The sequence below is a fragment of the Fundulus heteroclitus genome, chromosome 15 (genome assembly GCF_011125445.2).
Source record: "Fundulus heteroclitus isolate FHET01 chromosome 15, MU-UCD_Fhet_4.1, whole genome shotgun sequence".
In the NCBI taxonomy this organism is placed as follows: domain Eukaryota; kingdom Metazoa; phylum Chordata; class Actinopteri; order Cyprinodontiformes; family Fundulidae; genus Fundulus; species Fundulus heteroclitus.
The window spans coordinates 29,000,278-29,016,320 of NC_046375.1; the positions used below are offsets into that span (position 1 = coordinate 29,000,278).

The following is a 16,043-nucleotide window of genomic DNA, read 5'->3' on the forward strand; positions in this document are numbered from 1 at the left end:
TCATTTTTGGATGACGCTCTGCATTTCTGTTAATATGTCTAAAATGAACAAAGATTTGGATAAGAACTCAAATTGTGAAGCACAATCTGGTCATTATTTAAATTTCAGGGCAGAACCCTTCATTGTCAGAAATAAGCGGTGTTCATGAGCTGTCCCCCTCGTTTTCTTTTCATTTGATACAGCACTGCAATCCCCCTCCTAAACAGCAGGTGGTGCAATGCAAAAAATTATAGCAGTACAATGAAGCTACGGGAGCTCTAGAATACGTAGAGGGGTCTAACTCCAGTCCTAGATGGCTGACGTCCGGCAACATGTAGATGTATCTGCTTCAGTACAGCAGGATCAGACTATTAGCTCGACTATGTAGTACCTGGCCGTATGCCTTGGAGGTCCTTCAGCCATCTGAATAACAGGGACGCGTATCTTCCAGGACCCCAGCCATTGAGCACTACCTGCACTAGAAGAACTCTGCAGGTGGTACCTTTAACCAAGCCGAACGTTCAACTTATTTGCACACAGCTGACATGAACTTTGCAGCAGTGTTTTTGCTGCTGTTTCTAATTCAGGATTCCCCAAATGAGTGCTAATATGCTGTTGTTGTACTAATATAAGACAATTATTGTGGTACATGAGTGTGAGCCTGAAGAGTAGACATACAGGTAACTTGTCTTCCTTGCGAATGATGACAGAGTGATGCAGGGGATGGAGAGATGGATTGGAGTCTCCAATCGACAACCACAGACTGGTTTTCTCATCGGTCTGTCATGGTGAGAACACCTGTCCAGACCCTCACCTGTGTTCAGGAATCAGGATTCATAACTGAAAAAAAAAACAAGATCCTGGATACAAGTGGCTGAAATGAGCTTCCTCAGGGGCTGACTTGACAACCTTAGGTAGGAGGAAGAGCTCTGTCATCTGGAGAGACGTTGGATGTTACTGCATTAAAACAAGTCAGCTGAGGTGGTTCAGGAAACCTCTCTTTGTAGGGCTGCTGGCTACGTCCCAGTGGAGGGATACTTCTTGGCAGACCCTGAACTCACTGATGTATTCCATATCCCTTCTGGCCTGGTAATACCTTATTATGTTGCAGATGAAGCTTGAGAAGGGTGCTGTGAGATGGATGTTTACCTCAGCAGCCTGATCTCAGATGAGGTGCAGACAGTGGATGGATGAACACTATTATTACCCAGAGAACAACTCAACCTTTCAAAGTGGTTAAAGATGCTTTGTTTTTATATATTTTTCTCCATCTGATTATTTGTTTCTCCTTGTGATGCAGGTATGACCCTGGCCTGGTCCCCAAACCCCCAGCAGATTTTGGAACGTCTCAGCTCCACTATTTCGAGGATTGGGGTGTGGTGACGTACGGCAGCACCTTGCCTTCTGGCACCAACCGCTCCTTCCTCTCCTTCAAGTCTGGGAAGCTGGGGGGACGCGCCATCTTTGACATTGTTCACAACAACAAGTACAAAGAGTGGATCAAAGGCTGGAGGAACTTTAACGCGGGACACGAGCATCCTGATCAGAACTCTTTCACCTTCGCACCCAACGGTGTCCCGTTCATCACGGAGGCGCTGTACGGACCCAAGTACACTTTGTTAAACAACGTGCTGTTGTTTGGTTCAGCCCTCTCAGGGAGCTGCTTTAAGCCTTGGGCTGGACAAGTGACAGAAGCCTGCGACTCTAAGTGGTTAAAGTACAAGATGGGTCTCGCAGCGGATGCCCAGGGCAGAGTGGAAGCTGCGATGAGGAGAGAGGGGATGGTCTTCATCCGAGGCGAGGCGCATTCTGCTTACAACCCAGTACTGAAGATCAGGAACTTCCAGAGGAACCTGCTCCTTCTTCACCCACAGCTTCTGCTCCTGGTCGACCACATCCACCTGGAGTCCGAGAGCCCGGCGAGGGCCATGAGCGCCTTTTTCCACAACACGGAGCTGCCATTTGAGAGCTTGAAGGTGGATGATGTTCATGGAGCGTTTGTAACTCACGGGAAGGACAAATACAAGATGTTCTGGATGGATGACACAAACTCCAGCAACAAAGGGATGGTGGGGTACTGGAGCTACCCTCGAGGGTACCCCTATAACGGCTCCAACTATGTAAATGTGACAATGCCACTGAGGTACCCTCACACCAGGGTGGCCTACATTTTCTTTGGACCAGGCATGGATGTCCAGAGCTTCAGCTTACGTGGAGATGATCAGCGGGTGGACATTTACCTCTCCACCAAAGACCACACCTACACCGTCTACCTTCTGACGGGAGAGGTCACCAGCAAGCCTCTGTTCGCCATGGTGCTGCTGGACCACCAAAAGATTGCATTCGAGAAAGCAGCAGCCGTCGGAGATGACCCGCCCGCAGAAGTGGAGGAGTACGTCAACGTAATGGAGGACAACCTCCAGCACGTCAAACCTGTCTTCCAGCAGATGGAGAGACACATCCTGGGACGGGTCCTCAACTCCGCCAGCTTCCGCAAGACCGCCGAGCGCCTCCTCCAGTTCTCCGACAAGAAGAAGACAGAGGAGGTCATCGAGAAGATGTTTGCCAGGTCCAAGAAACAGAACAAAGGCAAAGGGGGGAGGAGGGCAAACCTCGAGGAAAAGCAGTCCGAGAGCCTGCCGGACATTTTTGCACAGATAGAGGTCAACGAAAAGAATCAGAGACAGAGGACATCAAAGCGTACGTATGAGGAGAGTCCAGAGGAGGGGGACGCAGATTCAAGGGCCTTCATGGATTATCCAGATGGTCAAAGAAACAGGAAGGGGGGCTTTGTTAAGGGCCGCCGGTTTAAGCAGGTTCCCATGGGGGGGACAGCGAGGAGCGAAGGAGCCTCTGGTACCTCCTCTTACATCAGACTCTTCCTGCTCCTGAACACCGCCACCTTCTTCTTACTGCTGGCCGTTCTGCTTACGCGCTTTCAGAGGGGGCGGAGCCTGCACACACAGAGGTGCTTCTACGCCATCGTCTTGATCGACTGCTTCATCCTGCTCTACCTCTACTCGTCCTGCTCCCACGTGCAGTGCTGACACCGTGAACACCTCCACCTGACAGGACGCCCCGTGTGTTCAGGGCGAACTGAAAACCCGTTCCACTCCACGCTGAGCCAGGCCTCATGGCACGCCGTTAAGGCCACTGTTAAACCAAAGCTTCCAAAATGTCCTGGAAAACAGCCAAATTGAAATAAAAAGAGAGAGCTAAGCGTATGGAGATAAGACGTGCTTGGTCAGCTCCACTTTCTGTTCACATCAGTAGGATTTTATTGTCATTTTCCTTTTCTTGACTGAGCCTCTGAATATCATTGCTTCTGTTAGGATCTTCTTCTAATTCCAGTTGAGTTCTAACTATTGAGCTTGCAGCATTCATTACTAGGGTTGTCAAAAATAATTGATACTAAAAAATTCCATTATTGAAAGATACCAGTTTGCATCTAAATCGATGTGAACCGACCCATGCACATCTGTCCATATTGTTGCACCACTGACTGCGATGACAGGCAATCAGCCCCTCCCATACCAAAACAGCTTTTAAGCTAACATGGTGAGTACATCTCGCCTGGGCTTTAGCCGACCAGGCAAACACAAAGCGCTGCTTGGATCACACTCTGTTCTACTGCAGGCTCCATCGGCTAATGTAATGGTTCCCGGACTTTACTTGGTGGGCCCCCCTGTGAGTTAAAAGAAAGTTTTCATGCACCCCTCCAACAATCAATTCAACAGTTGAACGACGTAAAGCCAACTGCAATAAAACTTATAACAATAAAATTAACGGCAATCTTCTTTAAATCACAAAACTACCACTTTTAAAGTGTAATTGTTTGAAGTTGAACTGTTTATTTTACTGTGTCATTGAATTCAACATTGTCATCAATATATTTTTTTTAAATAACCCAAAAATTACACTATGCCCCCTCTAGGGGGTGCGTCCCCTACTTTAGGAACCACTGGGCTAATAAATACTGAAGCGATGATGCTCCCCCTCTTTTATTTCTCTGTTTAGTGTTAATAAGATGAGATAAAAGGATTGTCGTAACATCCTGTTAGTATTACAACAAAATGGTGTTGGTTTCTGGACTGATGCATGAATAATAACACAGGTTCCTGGTGAGCCAGGCTGAAGCTGACAATTAGAGCAGTAAAACGTAGGAAGCTAACCCTATCCTACCCTGCTGCTGTGTTGGTTCAGGGAAGGAAATATGCAGCAAAATGACCAAAGAGGCAGAAATTGTACAGGGCTGCAGCTGGATACATTTGCCAGGATCACATCCTTATTTGTGTTGTAAAAATATTTTTTTGATGTGCCAGATCCATGTTGAGTATGGAAGGGCCCTTTATTCGTCCCTCAGTCGTAACATTGAATTGTATTGATAGCAAATAGGCAGGAAAACGGAAGCCTCAGAGAGGTGTACTGATCAACCACCAGGAGAAGAGAGTCAGGTCCTAACTGTGTGGTTGAGGTTAGAGTCAATGAGTCCCGTGTTTGAGGCTAACACACAGAGCTGCTTTTTAAATAATCATTTTAAATAAATGATGCTTACTGGTTCTACATCCTGTTATTTTTCATTGCATCAATTTATCTAAAGGGACTATACACGTGAATTGTGTTTCAGATTAAGCCACAGAAGCTAACTTCCATGTGCAGCTCCAGGCTGGTTGATGGAGCACCTTCTAAATCTATGATTCTAAAGTGACCCGGAAGAAGACATCATCATTAAGACGCAACAGACACTGATCTGTATAGGACCGCGGACATGATTGGTTACCAGGCACTGTTTTACGGATTTAGAGAAATCCTTAAGGCTTTAATGCTTTTCCGTTCTATCAGCCCAGGTTTCCAAACAGGAACTGTTAAATTTGACTTCCTGAAGGCACCTTCTCTGTCCTCTCACTAGAGCTGTTGTCACTGCTTCACTGTGTTGCCGTTTCTATATTCACCCCAGTTTGTTACCTCTTGTCTCTGTCCTGACATGACAAAGTTTATTTTTATATTATGCGCCAGATTTTTTGATTTGATACGCAAAAAAAATGCTTAGCTTCTGTAATCCTAATGATGCAAGAGTCTGAATTGTAATATGGCTCTATTCCTAGAATCCCTGAGTATTTTTGTAACAGTGGCCCTAACTGTGTCAGGATCTGCCTCAGGAATGTTTGTTCAGGAACTACAACTGATTCCATGTAGGGATTGATGAATGGCTGAGATAAAAGCGGGCCAGCCTGGATCAACGAAGCTTCTGTGGAGCTTCAGAGCCATGTCTGTGTTCCCAGGATCCAGGGCTCCTGCTCTATCACAAACGTCCAAAGCTATGCCACTATAGCTCAGCCACCACGTTTGTACTTGACATATTTCTAGCTTTATATGCTGTAGTTTATAGCGACACATTTAAATGTGGATGTGTTAAAGTAAGATATACAATGGCTTCAGAAAGTCTGCCCTCCTCCACTCCCCCCAGTTAAAATGCATGGTTCTTGAGATGAGAAATGGGACTTTGATCGATCATTTCACACCTTCTTCTGTCTAAAACTAAAACATTTTTTTAAAAGGAAACAATAAAAATAAAAGCTGTCATGACCTGTTTGCATAGATGTGCACTCCCTTGAATTCACACGTTGAGGTCCCACCAGCCACCACTGATAGTCAACCTGAGATAAGCTCCAGCTGTCTTTATGGGGTTTTCCTGAACTTTGCTCTTTTGCATCCCTCAGCTTTGCAGATGGGTTACTGAGGATCAAGAAGGAGCTCATTTACAAAGGTATCAGTCAGGAGCAGTGTACACAAAAAGCCCTGGCATTACAGATGTTGACCCAGGCACAGTGTTATGAACAGATAACCTTAACCTTTACCCTAAAGTTGAACCAAATGTTTTTCAGAAAGGTTTCGGTTTAAGGGTGTGCACACTTGCAAAAAATTTTTGTCTGTTTGTTTTTCAATCACACATGTGGGTTTAATTACCAACTGAATTCAACATTGTCATCAACATATATGTCAAATTAAAAGAGTTTTGGGAAGATTGATCAAGCTCATTTTTTAACATCCCAAAAAGCGTGCATTTGACCATTGGCGTGTAGACTTCTGAAAGCTGTAGCAGGTCATTGTTCTCGTTCTGTACTATTTGTAAATAAAAGTGCACAGTACAGTCGGTGTGTGTTGTGAGTGATTATTGTGTGAAATTGATCCGCAAAAAACAGATATTTCTCAGTTTAACCATGGGGTTCACAAAGTTCCTTCAGCAGATCACAGTGAAAGTCCACCTGATCCAGTCCAGTTTGATTCTGTTGATTGGACTTTTCAGTCCAGCTATTGAAGAATAGTCAGATTAAATGTATTTGTTTAAAAGACAAGAGTAGACGTGAGAGGCTGACACCTGGTCAAGAGAAAAGTAGATTTCACCAGGTTCTTTCATTTCAACCTGTCAGGATTTTCAACACGTAGAATTTCATCTAATTTCAAGTCATTACAACTTGCCCACTGACTTGGCTGAGTTTTTACGCTGGATGATGAACTCTGGTCCCCCTCATCAATGAGGCAAACCTACCGTACCACACCACAGACTAAGCTGGACCACTGGGAAACAGTCCAGTCCTTCCACTGCTTAGCTTGGTTAAGATGCTCCTGACTGTCTCAGACACAGCCCAACACCAGCAGTCATCATAGCCCATGTACCCGGGTACAGTGCTTGTGTACCTTTTTTTTTTTCAACCACACTTTGTCCTGCCACTCAATTTTCCAAACAACCTTGGATAGGTTAGCAATAACTTGTGGCTTAACCTCTGTGTGGAGCGTGTCAGTGACTGCTGGACAACTGCTAACTCAGTACTCCTCCCTGTGGTTGTGAAGGCCGTAACATGACAACTCTATATTAAAAGTACCATTTATAGATTAACAATCCTTAAACTGAATCACTCTATGAGTAAATAATGTTTTTTTTTAAATTGAATTACTGAAATGAGTCATATTCTTGGTGTGTGGAGGCAGATTTTGGAAAGGCAGGCAGTGAAGTCAGGAAAAGAAGATAAAGCAGTGTGTTTTATTTAGCTGGTTACAGATGCCCAGTCAGCTTCAGGGATACTTTGAAAGATGACAGTTTCCTCGAATATTTATAGAACAGAAGCATTTCCTGTTCAAACCACCACACTCAGCCAATCACAGCCACCTCCTTTCTAATCTCCATACAGATTCCAACAGCTGCAGAAGGTCATCGGACAGTGGATGTTCCCACATTATGCTCTTTAAAATGTCACATAGGAAAATGTTATTTACCAATGTACCCAACATGTGATTGTAAAGCATACATCACCAAAACAATTTAAGCCATTCCTGACAAGTGGTAATGTAATTTATTGACATGCACACCATATTGTTTTCCTCATCTCTCTCAGGTCTTGAACCATCCACCTGCTCAAACCTCCCAGGAAAACCCCACAATGGATCTATGCACCTCCAGAGAGGTGCATAGATCCATTGTGGATCTATGTGGATCATAATGATTTGCTGATAGTGCTTCTTTACGAAGCTGAGCTTCACTAAACAGTTTTATCCAGTTGTAACCAGATGAAGAGCCATCGGGAGACCCTCTCAGGTAGATACGCCACCAGGTCTCAGATCAGTGTTTCCTCATCAGTGGACTAAAGCTTGGTTTGGAGAGAAAACAGCCATGTTTCTGGCATGTGCAGAACGGCAATGGTTTTGGGAACCATCCCTGCAGGACATTTCTTTGGAAAAAATAGGAAAGAGCTCTGGGTGCTTTGGAGATTGAGCCATTCCAGATGTGTCTCCAAAGCCTCCCCGCACATGAACATGAGGCTGGCCTCTGTTGTCGGCGTTGAGCTCACGTTTCAGAACTTTTATTCAAGGAGAAATAAAATGCTGTGCTACTTGGCTGGCAAACAGGCTGGTGATTGGGACAGTCTAAAACAAATAAGACAGGAAGGGGCCACCAGCTCTGTCGCATTGATTTAGCTGTAAAATGACATCATAATGAACGTTGAATGCTGCCACCTACTGGACACATCTGGACTTTACACAGGCTCAGGGCTCTGAAGTATCCTCCACAGTAAAATAACTCCTCAAGCTGTAACAGCATGTAGAACAGCTGAAATAGTTCTGAGGCATATTGGATGTTTTTAACTTGAGATCTGATGGTAAAATACTATACAAAGGACTTTTTCAAAGGAAGTTAAGGCATTTTACAGATGTAATTGATTATGAACAAAAGTATGATGAAAAAAATTAAATATATAATGTACGGGTACATCTAACAAGCTTGTATATTTCCTGTAATTTTGATATTGTTTACAGATAATGGAAACTAAAAATTCATTTTCTCAGAAATTTAGAATATTTTAGGTTAATATTGGAAACTTGTGATGTCACACCCTGATGTCACACATCAGCTGATTAACTCAAAGGTTTCCTGAGCCTCTAAATGGTCTAAATCTGGGCCAGTGGGTGACACAATCATGGGGAAGATGAAGCCACAAAAGGTCAATGGTAAAGAAGCTGGCTGTTCACAGAGTCCTGTCCAAGCATATTCATAGAAAGTTGAGTGTGAGGAAAACGTGCGGTAAGACAAGGTGCTCCGGCAATATGGAAAACTGCAGCTTTAAGAAAACTGTCAAACAAAATCTATTCATGAATTTGGAGGAGCATTACAAGGAATGGACTACTCTAATGATCTAATCCTGTTTACATGGTCGATGCATCAGGAGCCACTACGCACAGATAAAGCCAAAACATGGGCTACAAATGTTGTATTCCTTGTGTCAAGCCACTTCTGAACCTGAGACAATAATCCAAATTGTCTTACCTGGGAACTGGACTATTTCTCAATATTCCAAAGTACTGTTTTCAGATTAATGTAAATTCTGTATTTCTTTTGGAAATCAAGGTCCCAGAGTCTGGAGGAAGAGAGAAGAGGCTCAGAATCCCCCTTGCTTGAAGTCCATTGTGACGTTTCCACAGTCAGTAAAGATGCGGGTGTCATGTCATCTTCTGGTTCTGATCCACTGGGCTTTCTGAGGTCCACAGTCAAGGCAGACATCTACTCTGAGATGTTGGAGCACTTCATGGACTTTTTTCTGTTCACAAGCTGTATCCTGATCTTGATTTCATTTTCAGTCCAGACCTGGTACCGACCCACAGTGCCAAAGGCACTAAAAGCTGGTCCAATGACTGTGGTGTTATTGTGCCTGACTGGCCACAAGACTGGGCTGACTTAAACCCTTTAGAATCTATGGAGTGTTGTCAGGAGGAAGATGAGAGACACCAGACCAACAATGGAGTTGACCTGAAGGAATCTATCAAAGCAACCTGGGCTTCCATTACACCTGAGCAGAACCGCAGGCTGATCGCCTCCATGCCACGCTGCTGATGAAGCAATTCATGGAAAAGGAGCCCCAGCAAAGAGTTGAGAGCATATTTCTGTTTCAAATATTGTATTTTATTAATCTTATATAACGTTTTGATAGTCAGAGACATTCTGTGTTTTCATTATCTGTAAGCCAGACTTACAAAAATTACAAAAAAATTGAGCACAAAATATTTCACTCTGTGTAATAAATCTACATAATATGAGTTTCACTTACTGACGTGAGTGAAAACAACTATTGAACATTTTTACGATATACTATACTCTGGAAATACACCTGTAAATGTTTAAAGGGTTATTTACCTTTTTTTCCAAGATTATGTTTCACAGTCTACATGAATATTTATTAAACAATTGGATTGTTGCACATTTGGCTTCTACTAGGCGGATAATTATTAAGATGTCCTGGTACATAAAATTGTAGAGTTGTCATTTTACCACAATTGGTGAAATAATTACTCCCACTCATCATGAGAAACAGATCCATCCATTCATTTATCCTTCCATCCATAATCTATACCCGCTTATGTGTGCAGGGTCGATGGGGGCTGGTGTCTATCTCCAGATGAAAATTTCTTCTGTTTTTGTTTTTTAATGGTTTGAATTGTCAGCAATAAGGTTCTCCAGACGCGCGGTGTCGCTGCGGTTCTCTTCGTTTGCTTTCGCTTCTTTAAATAACCCTTCTGGCTCGCCGTAGAGTGAAGGAACTTTATTGTAAAGGACAGCGGACTTTTGTGACATAGCCAGCATGGGTGCTCGGCTCGCGCGGGTGTTCCGAAACTTCAACGTGGAGAACCGCGCGCTGCGAGAGATCTCCAGAGAGAAGCCGAGGGCAGCGCCACGGCACGAGACCGAGGCGCCGCCGTCTGCCGTTAGCTCCGAGGGTGAGAGGCTGAGCTGCTTGTGTAACCTCAGGGGTCATTAACCACTGCGGGCACGGTTCTATTGGACCTGTCTTACGTGCTGTGCCTTAACCAGCTCATTCTCTGTGTTCCAGCGGCGGAGTCGGTGAAGAAGAAGGACGAGTCGTTGCTGGAACACCTCAGGACTGTGTATGTGGAGTCCACAGATCCAGCAGCAGCTACAGAGGTCAGACCGAGTCCTGCCTGTCTCTGTGTCTGACCTCTCTGTCCCAGTCTGATGTCTCTCTATCTGATGTCTCTGTCCCAGTCTGATGTCTCTCTGTCTGATGTCTCTGTCCCATTCTTTTTGTTTCTGTCCCAGTCTGATGTCTCTGTGTCTGATACCTTTGTCTCATTCTGTTGTTTCTGTCCCTGTCTGATGTCTCTGTCCCAGTCTGATGTCCTTGTCTCTGTCCCAGTCTGATGTCCTTGTCTCTGTCCCAGTCTGACGTTTCTGTCCCTCTGTCAGAGCCAGAATGGCAGCAGAGCTCAGAATGTCTCAGGGACTTCTCTTCATGCCCTCCTGAACTTTTACACATTCTCTTAGGTTAAAGCCACAAACTTTCACGTATTTTACTGGGATTCTAAATGAGAGACCAACACAAAGTAGAGCAGTATGAACTGAGAGGAAAAATAATATATGATTGCTACATTTATGCTAAGTGAAATCTTAAAAGTGTGGCATGTATATGAATTGAGAGCCCTAAATGGAAACCAGCAAACCAGAAAATGACACTTGATTAACAAGTATCATTTTCTGTTATCATATTTTTCGGACTACAATATGCACAAAAGATCCTGACATTTTTGCAAAAATTGATGGAGCGCCTTATAATCCAGTGTGTCTTATTTATGATTACCGTTGTGCTTACTGACTGATTTTATGGGGTACAATGCACTCAAAATTCTGTTCAAATATATAAGTATGACTAAGCAATGAAGCCGCTAAACGTAAAGTGCATTCATGTAAGGCAGCCCAGGCCCGGAGTACACGCTAGCAACAATAAACCTAGTAAGTTAATTCAGCATAAAGGTTCCGTTTATTTTGGCCTTATCTTAGAAACAGGACAGTGTAGTCCAACTACTCTGTCCTTCCAGCAGAGACGAGTAGCTCTCCCTTTCAGGAGACAGCGGGGTAAGGTGACCAGATTTGATTTCTCTAATAAAAACTGGGGACGTCTCTGATTTCGTTAGGCACAGAATCTCTAGCCTCGTGAGACCATCCTGATCTCGCGAGCTTTCAAGGTTTCACTCGCAGATCAGTCTGGCTACTCTCCGTTAAAGAAAATTTGGAGCCGTTCACCAAACGAACGTCCAATCAGCGTTGGCTTTGAGGCGGGTTGAGGTGTGACGCAACGGGAAGCGCGACAGTTCAGTCTAAAGAACATGGCGACTTCAGCCGATGAAACTAGCGTTAGCGTGGCTATCGAGCAAGTTTTATCGGAATTACAGAGTATTTCTTTGCTGAGCTAACGAGCCTTTACCTGCAGCAGCAAGAGTAGCTTGGCTTGTGGTTGTGTTTTCATCGTCGCTCTGTTACGAGCAACAACGAATCTGATTGGTTCATTTGGCCCGTCTATCACCAACATAGGCCAATCAGCTAACCAGTATTTTCGCCCCTTCCCAAAATTACTTCAACGGAAGGTTTCCAGATGGATATGCGGAGCAAATCTATCTGGCGGAGTCAGGTTACAGAATCTCTGCCTGGGGTTGGCTTGTTTTGTCAGAACTACAACTGAGACGGGGGGCAGGGAAGGTGCGTTTGGTAAAGCTCTACTATGTCAGGACAGCAGCAGGACCGGGTAAATACCTCTTATTGTGCTAAACCTTTTTTACTCCATCATGATACACTGAAATCAGGGACAGCTTTTGACGGGGACAGGTCGTTCAAAACGGGGTCTGTCCCCGGAAATCGGGGGCATTTGGTCACCCTACCGGAGGGGCGGAGTGATATCACACACTTGGGAAAAATATGTAATGCGCCTTATAATCCGGTGTGCCTAATGGTCTGAAAAATACGGTAGCTTGAACATTCTGCTCCCCTGTTTGTCCGTCACTAGAAATCCATCACCAGTAGTTACCAACCCAGAATGTAGGAGGAAGTCCAGGGGCTGCTGGGAGCAGTTTAGCAAGCAGCTGCAGACTGACCTCCTTGTTTTGGTGACATGGGCGAGATGGTGCCGTCTCAGTCCTGCTATAGTGGGCTCCTGTGTCTGTGGCGCTCTGACCAATATGTGTGTTTGGTCATGTTCCAGTGGTTCACGCTGCGCTGTCTGCCCTGTGATCTCCCCGTAGGTCACGCAGGACGTGGCTGTAGGGAAAGCAGCCGAGCGGAGGCCGCTCCGAGTCGCTTTCCCAGGACACAGGTTCGGTCTGCCGGAGCTCCACGACGTCCCCAAAGGGAAGCTGACCATCGCCGAGGCTCTCAAGGCCCTCGGCAGTCACCAGCACCAGCCTCGGACCTGGACGGCCGAGAAGATCGCTCAGGAGTATTCCCTGGACTTGAAGGACACGACGTCTGTGGTGGAGTTCTTCATCCCTTTCAAGGTGGAGATCATCCCTCCCAAGACCAGAACTGCCAAGCAGATAAAGGCTTCCTAGGGCTGGAGGCTCGGAGAACGGAGAACTCACTCATGTTCTCCGGTGCTGGAGATGGAGAGGGACTAGAGTTTCAGGAGTCTGGCGATGTTTAGGTGGAATGATGGGAGATTTTTAGCTTTCCTGCAGGAAAGAACCGCATGCATGGATCAGAAAACGGCGATCCATTCAGGACGGCTGATATTAAACCAATCAGACACAAATCATGCTGGCTTAAAGACGCACAGCAGACAGAACAAGTGACCCGGTGTAGAGGGTTCAAGGGTTCTGTGATGGGTTGGACCCACAAGCCCAACCAGCCATGTAGAACCAGAATGCATCATTTATTTAAAATGTCAGCCAAGTAGAGCAGCTGTGTGTTAGCCTCAGAGACAGAACCCACTGACCTAAACAACCGGACTCTCTCCTCCTGACGGGTGATCAGTGCGCCTCTCTGTGGCGCTAAGTAGCAACCGCACTGTCCTGAGCCAATAAGAGCCAACATCTGCCCATTCCCATGTCTCCTTAGCAACGACAAACAACAAAATACCTTTAGTTCTTCCTGCATGGATTGAAAGTTTCACTTTTAAACTTTTGAATGGTTTATGCTAAAATATAACAGCCCAAAGTTCCTCCTCTTGTTCTCTCTGCTGCAGTGAAAAGCTCCAGATTCAGATGTCCTTAGGCACACACACCCTGAGCATGCATAAAGCTCACTGCTACGTTTCCCTCTGAACACGTCCAGCCTGCGCTAACACCTGAACTCATCACCGTCAGTCATAGATCAGCCTTACCCAGGACAGAACAGAGCAGAAAGGCTCGGTGTTCATCAGTCAACCAGGAGGGGAACAAGTTAAATGGCATGGAGGGAGGGGGGGTAGAATTAAAACGAACCTGTGGAATCATAAAGCTGCATAAACGCACATGTTTTCAGAATAAATCTTTGTTGTCTCTGGTGTTGGCTTTCATTCTCCTGTTGATCTGAGTCATTTAAAGGCTGCTGAAGCTGCTTCACATTAACCAGGATAACTTCCTGTCAAGCCTCACCACCACAAATCATCTGATATACAACTGAACAGGCTCCTGTTGGTGTGGAGGTAGTTCAGCTCGTCACTGATTTCTCTTGTTCCCTATATGTCGAATTGTTTTTCATGACCAGGAAACAACTGGCTGTGTTTTTTTTATTTTTATTTTTTTAATCACTGCTTTCTAGCTGCTCTACTATAAAGACGGCGCAGAGAGCAGAAAACCGTTACTGGGGACAGGAAGCTGGTGGATGGAGCCAGGGAAGGAGGAGGTTTACAGGCTGGAGGAAGTCCAGGATGACTAGTTTACACACGTTATTAAACAGTAACAACGCAAGAGAGTAATAGAATAAAAATGGCCAGAAATCACTCAGCAGCTTAGAATCAGCCTTGAATTGATCTGTTTCTGCAGAATTTGCTGATTTAATTCAGCGTTCAAAGCTTTTTGTCTTGATAACTAACCTAACGTTTATCTCGTGGTTGGGACTGGATGTTTGCCACTCTCGGCTCCTTCCTGTCTGCAGAGGTCAGTAAGGTCATGAGCAGACAGGTTAACTCACCATAGTTTGCTTTGTTTGTCTAAACGTGTCCAACAGCTAGAAAGATGAAACCTGTTGGTTTGGATGCAGTTCACTGGTTAAACAGGAGGAGTTGACGCACGCTTGGCTGTTGCTGATTATTGCGCTGGTCTTTAGGGTCTGCAGACTGGTCCACATCATCATTATCAGGCAATTTAGGTCCAGACTTTGACTAGGCCACTCTAACTCATGGTTATGCTTGAGTCTAAAGCAGTCTAAGCCGTTCTGATGTAGTTCTGACCTGGTTGAAGAAAAGCATCCCCACAGCATGATGCTGCCACCAGTAGTTTCATGGTTTTAGTGTTGTAGTTTTAAACCACATAGTGTTTTACATAAAGGCCAACATTAAATGAGGCAAACGTAACCTGACTCTGATTGGACGTTCTCAGCAACTCTCCCTGACTGGTCTGCTGGGTTTTCTTGGTCGGTTCTGTTGGCTTTCTACTGTTCTCTGACAAATCACTAAAGCCCCTCTACAGAACAGCTGAGTTTATGCTGAGAACTGATGAAATACTGGAGAACATTCGGTCACAAGCATTTTGAACAGTCCAGACAAATCATAAATAACCCGAATAAGCTTTTAAAACGCGCATGTGTCAGAAACGGGTTCTGAGCTTGATTAAACTCACACTTGCTCCATGTTTCCGCCCAGCCACAGCCAGCATCCTCTCATGCCCAAAACAGGCCCTTCCTGAGAAAACAGGTCCCGCCCATCATTCTGCCATCTGTCTCTCCTATTGGACGACGCCTAAAATCTGCTCTACCTTTTAGGAGTCCACTTTGGCCCCTGTCACTGGCTCCTGGGGGTGTCAGTTATGACTGAACACGAAGAACGTCAAGCTGGAGTGCAGCTGCTTCCGGAAGTGCTGCTGATCTGCTTTCAGTGTAAGGGGAAAACTCTGCAGAGCTTGTTCCTTTGATTTCAGCATTTACTGCGTATCTGCGGTTGCTCTGGGTTTCTAGCGTGCATTCAAGTTACTTAACATTCTGTCATTATACCAGGTTAGATTAAAGCTATTTACCTCATTATTTTATTCTAATGCAGTATATGACATGCAGTGCTGTGAAACCGAACAGCTCCTTCCAAGTTTATTTGTTGTTGTGACACCCAGACGTTTCCTATCATCAAACAAACTTCAATGTCAGACAAAGATAACCTGAGCAAAGCTAAAAATGCTGTTCTGTAGTCGTGATTTCATTCATTAAAGGAAGAAACCAACCAGGCATAGTCCCTCTCCTCCTTGAGCCACAACTAAATTCTTTAATTCACCACATCCTTTAGAAAGCCCCACTGGACAGTGGACACATTCAGGCTTTATTACTGCCTGAGCTGTAGAATCAAGAAGTTACTTAAACAGAACCCGTCTGACAACATGAAGTAGGCTCAAAGGTCTTAAAAAGCACACATTGTGCTCTTAATCTAGGAAATCAGGTGAAAACAAGCCCTTTGGTGGACTGGAAACTTGCCCAGGGTGGCCCCCGCGTTTGGCCTCGTTATCGCATGAGATACCAGTGAGAGCCATAATCTATAACTGGAGAAAACATATAAATCAAGGATAAGGAAGAGACTGGGAAAAACGTCATCCATTGGTGAGTTTAG

At 45.0% G+C, this 16,043-nt stretch overlaps 2 protein-coding genes across 3 annotated transcripts in view; both read left to right on the forward strand.

Annotated features, from left to right (window-relative positions):
* Positions 1 to 3,143, forward strand: part of dse (dermatan sulfate epimerase) — a 55,759-nt gene extending 52,616 nt beyond the window's left edge. For both annotated transcript variants that reach the window (XM_036147117.1, XM_036147118.1), the window contains one exon: positions 1,280 to 3,143. In XM_036147117.1, coding sequence (XP_036003010.1) covers positions 1,280 to 3,026 — 1,747 coding nt within the window. In that variant the 3' untranslated portion in view covers positions 3,027 to 3,143. The remainder of the gene's footprint in view (positions 1 to 1,279) is intronic.
* A 6,912-nt stretch (positions 3,144 to 10,055) lies between these two features.
* Positions 10,056 to 13,808, forward strand: ndufaf4 (NADH:ubiquinone oxidoreductase complex assembly factor 4). The gene is made up of 3 exons (XM_012854094.3): positions 10,056 to 10,245; positions 10,359 to 10,450; positions 12,559 to 13,808. The coding sequence occupies exons 1-3, from the start codon at positions 10,110 to 10,112 to the stop codon at positions 12,862 to 12,864; spliced, it is 534 nt and encodes a 177-aa protein (XP_012709548.2). The 5' UTR covers positions 10,056 to 10,109; the 3' UTR covers positions 12,865 to 13,808.
* Positions 13,809 to 16,043: the final 2,235 nt, after the last annotated feature.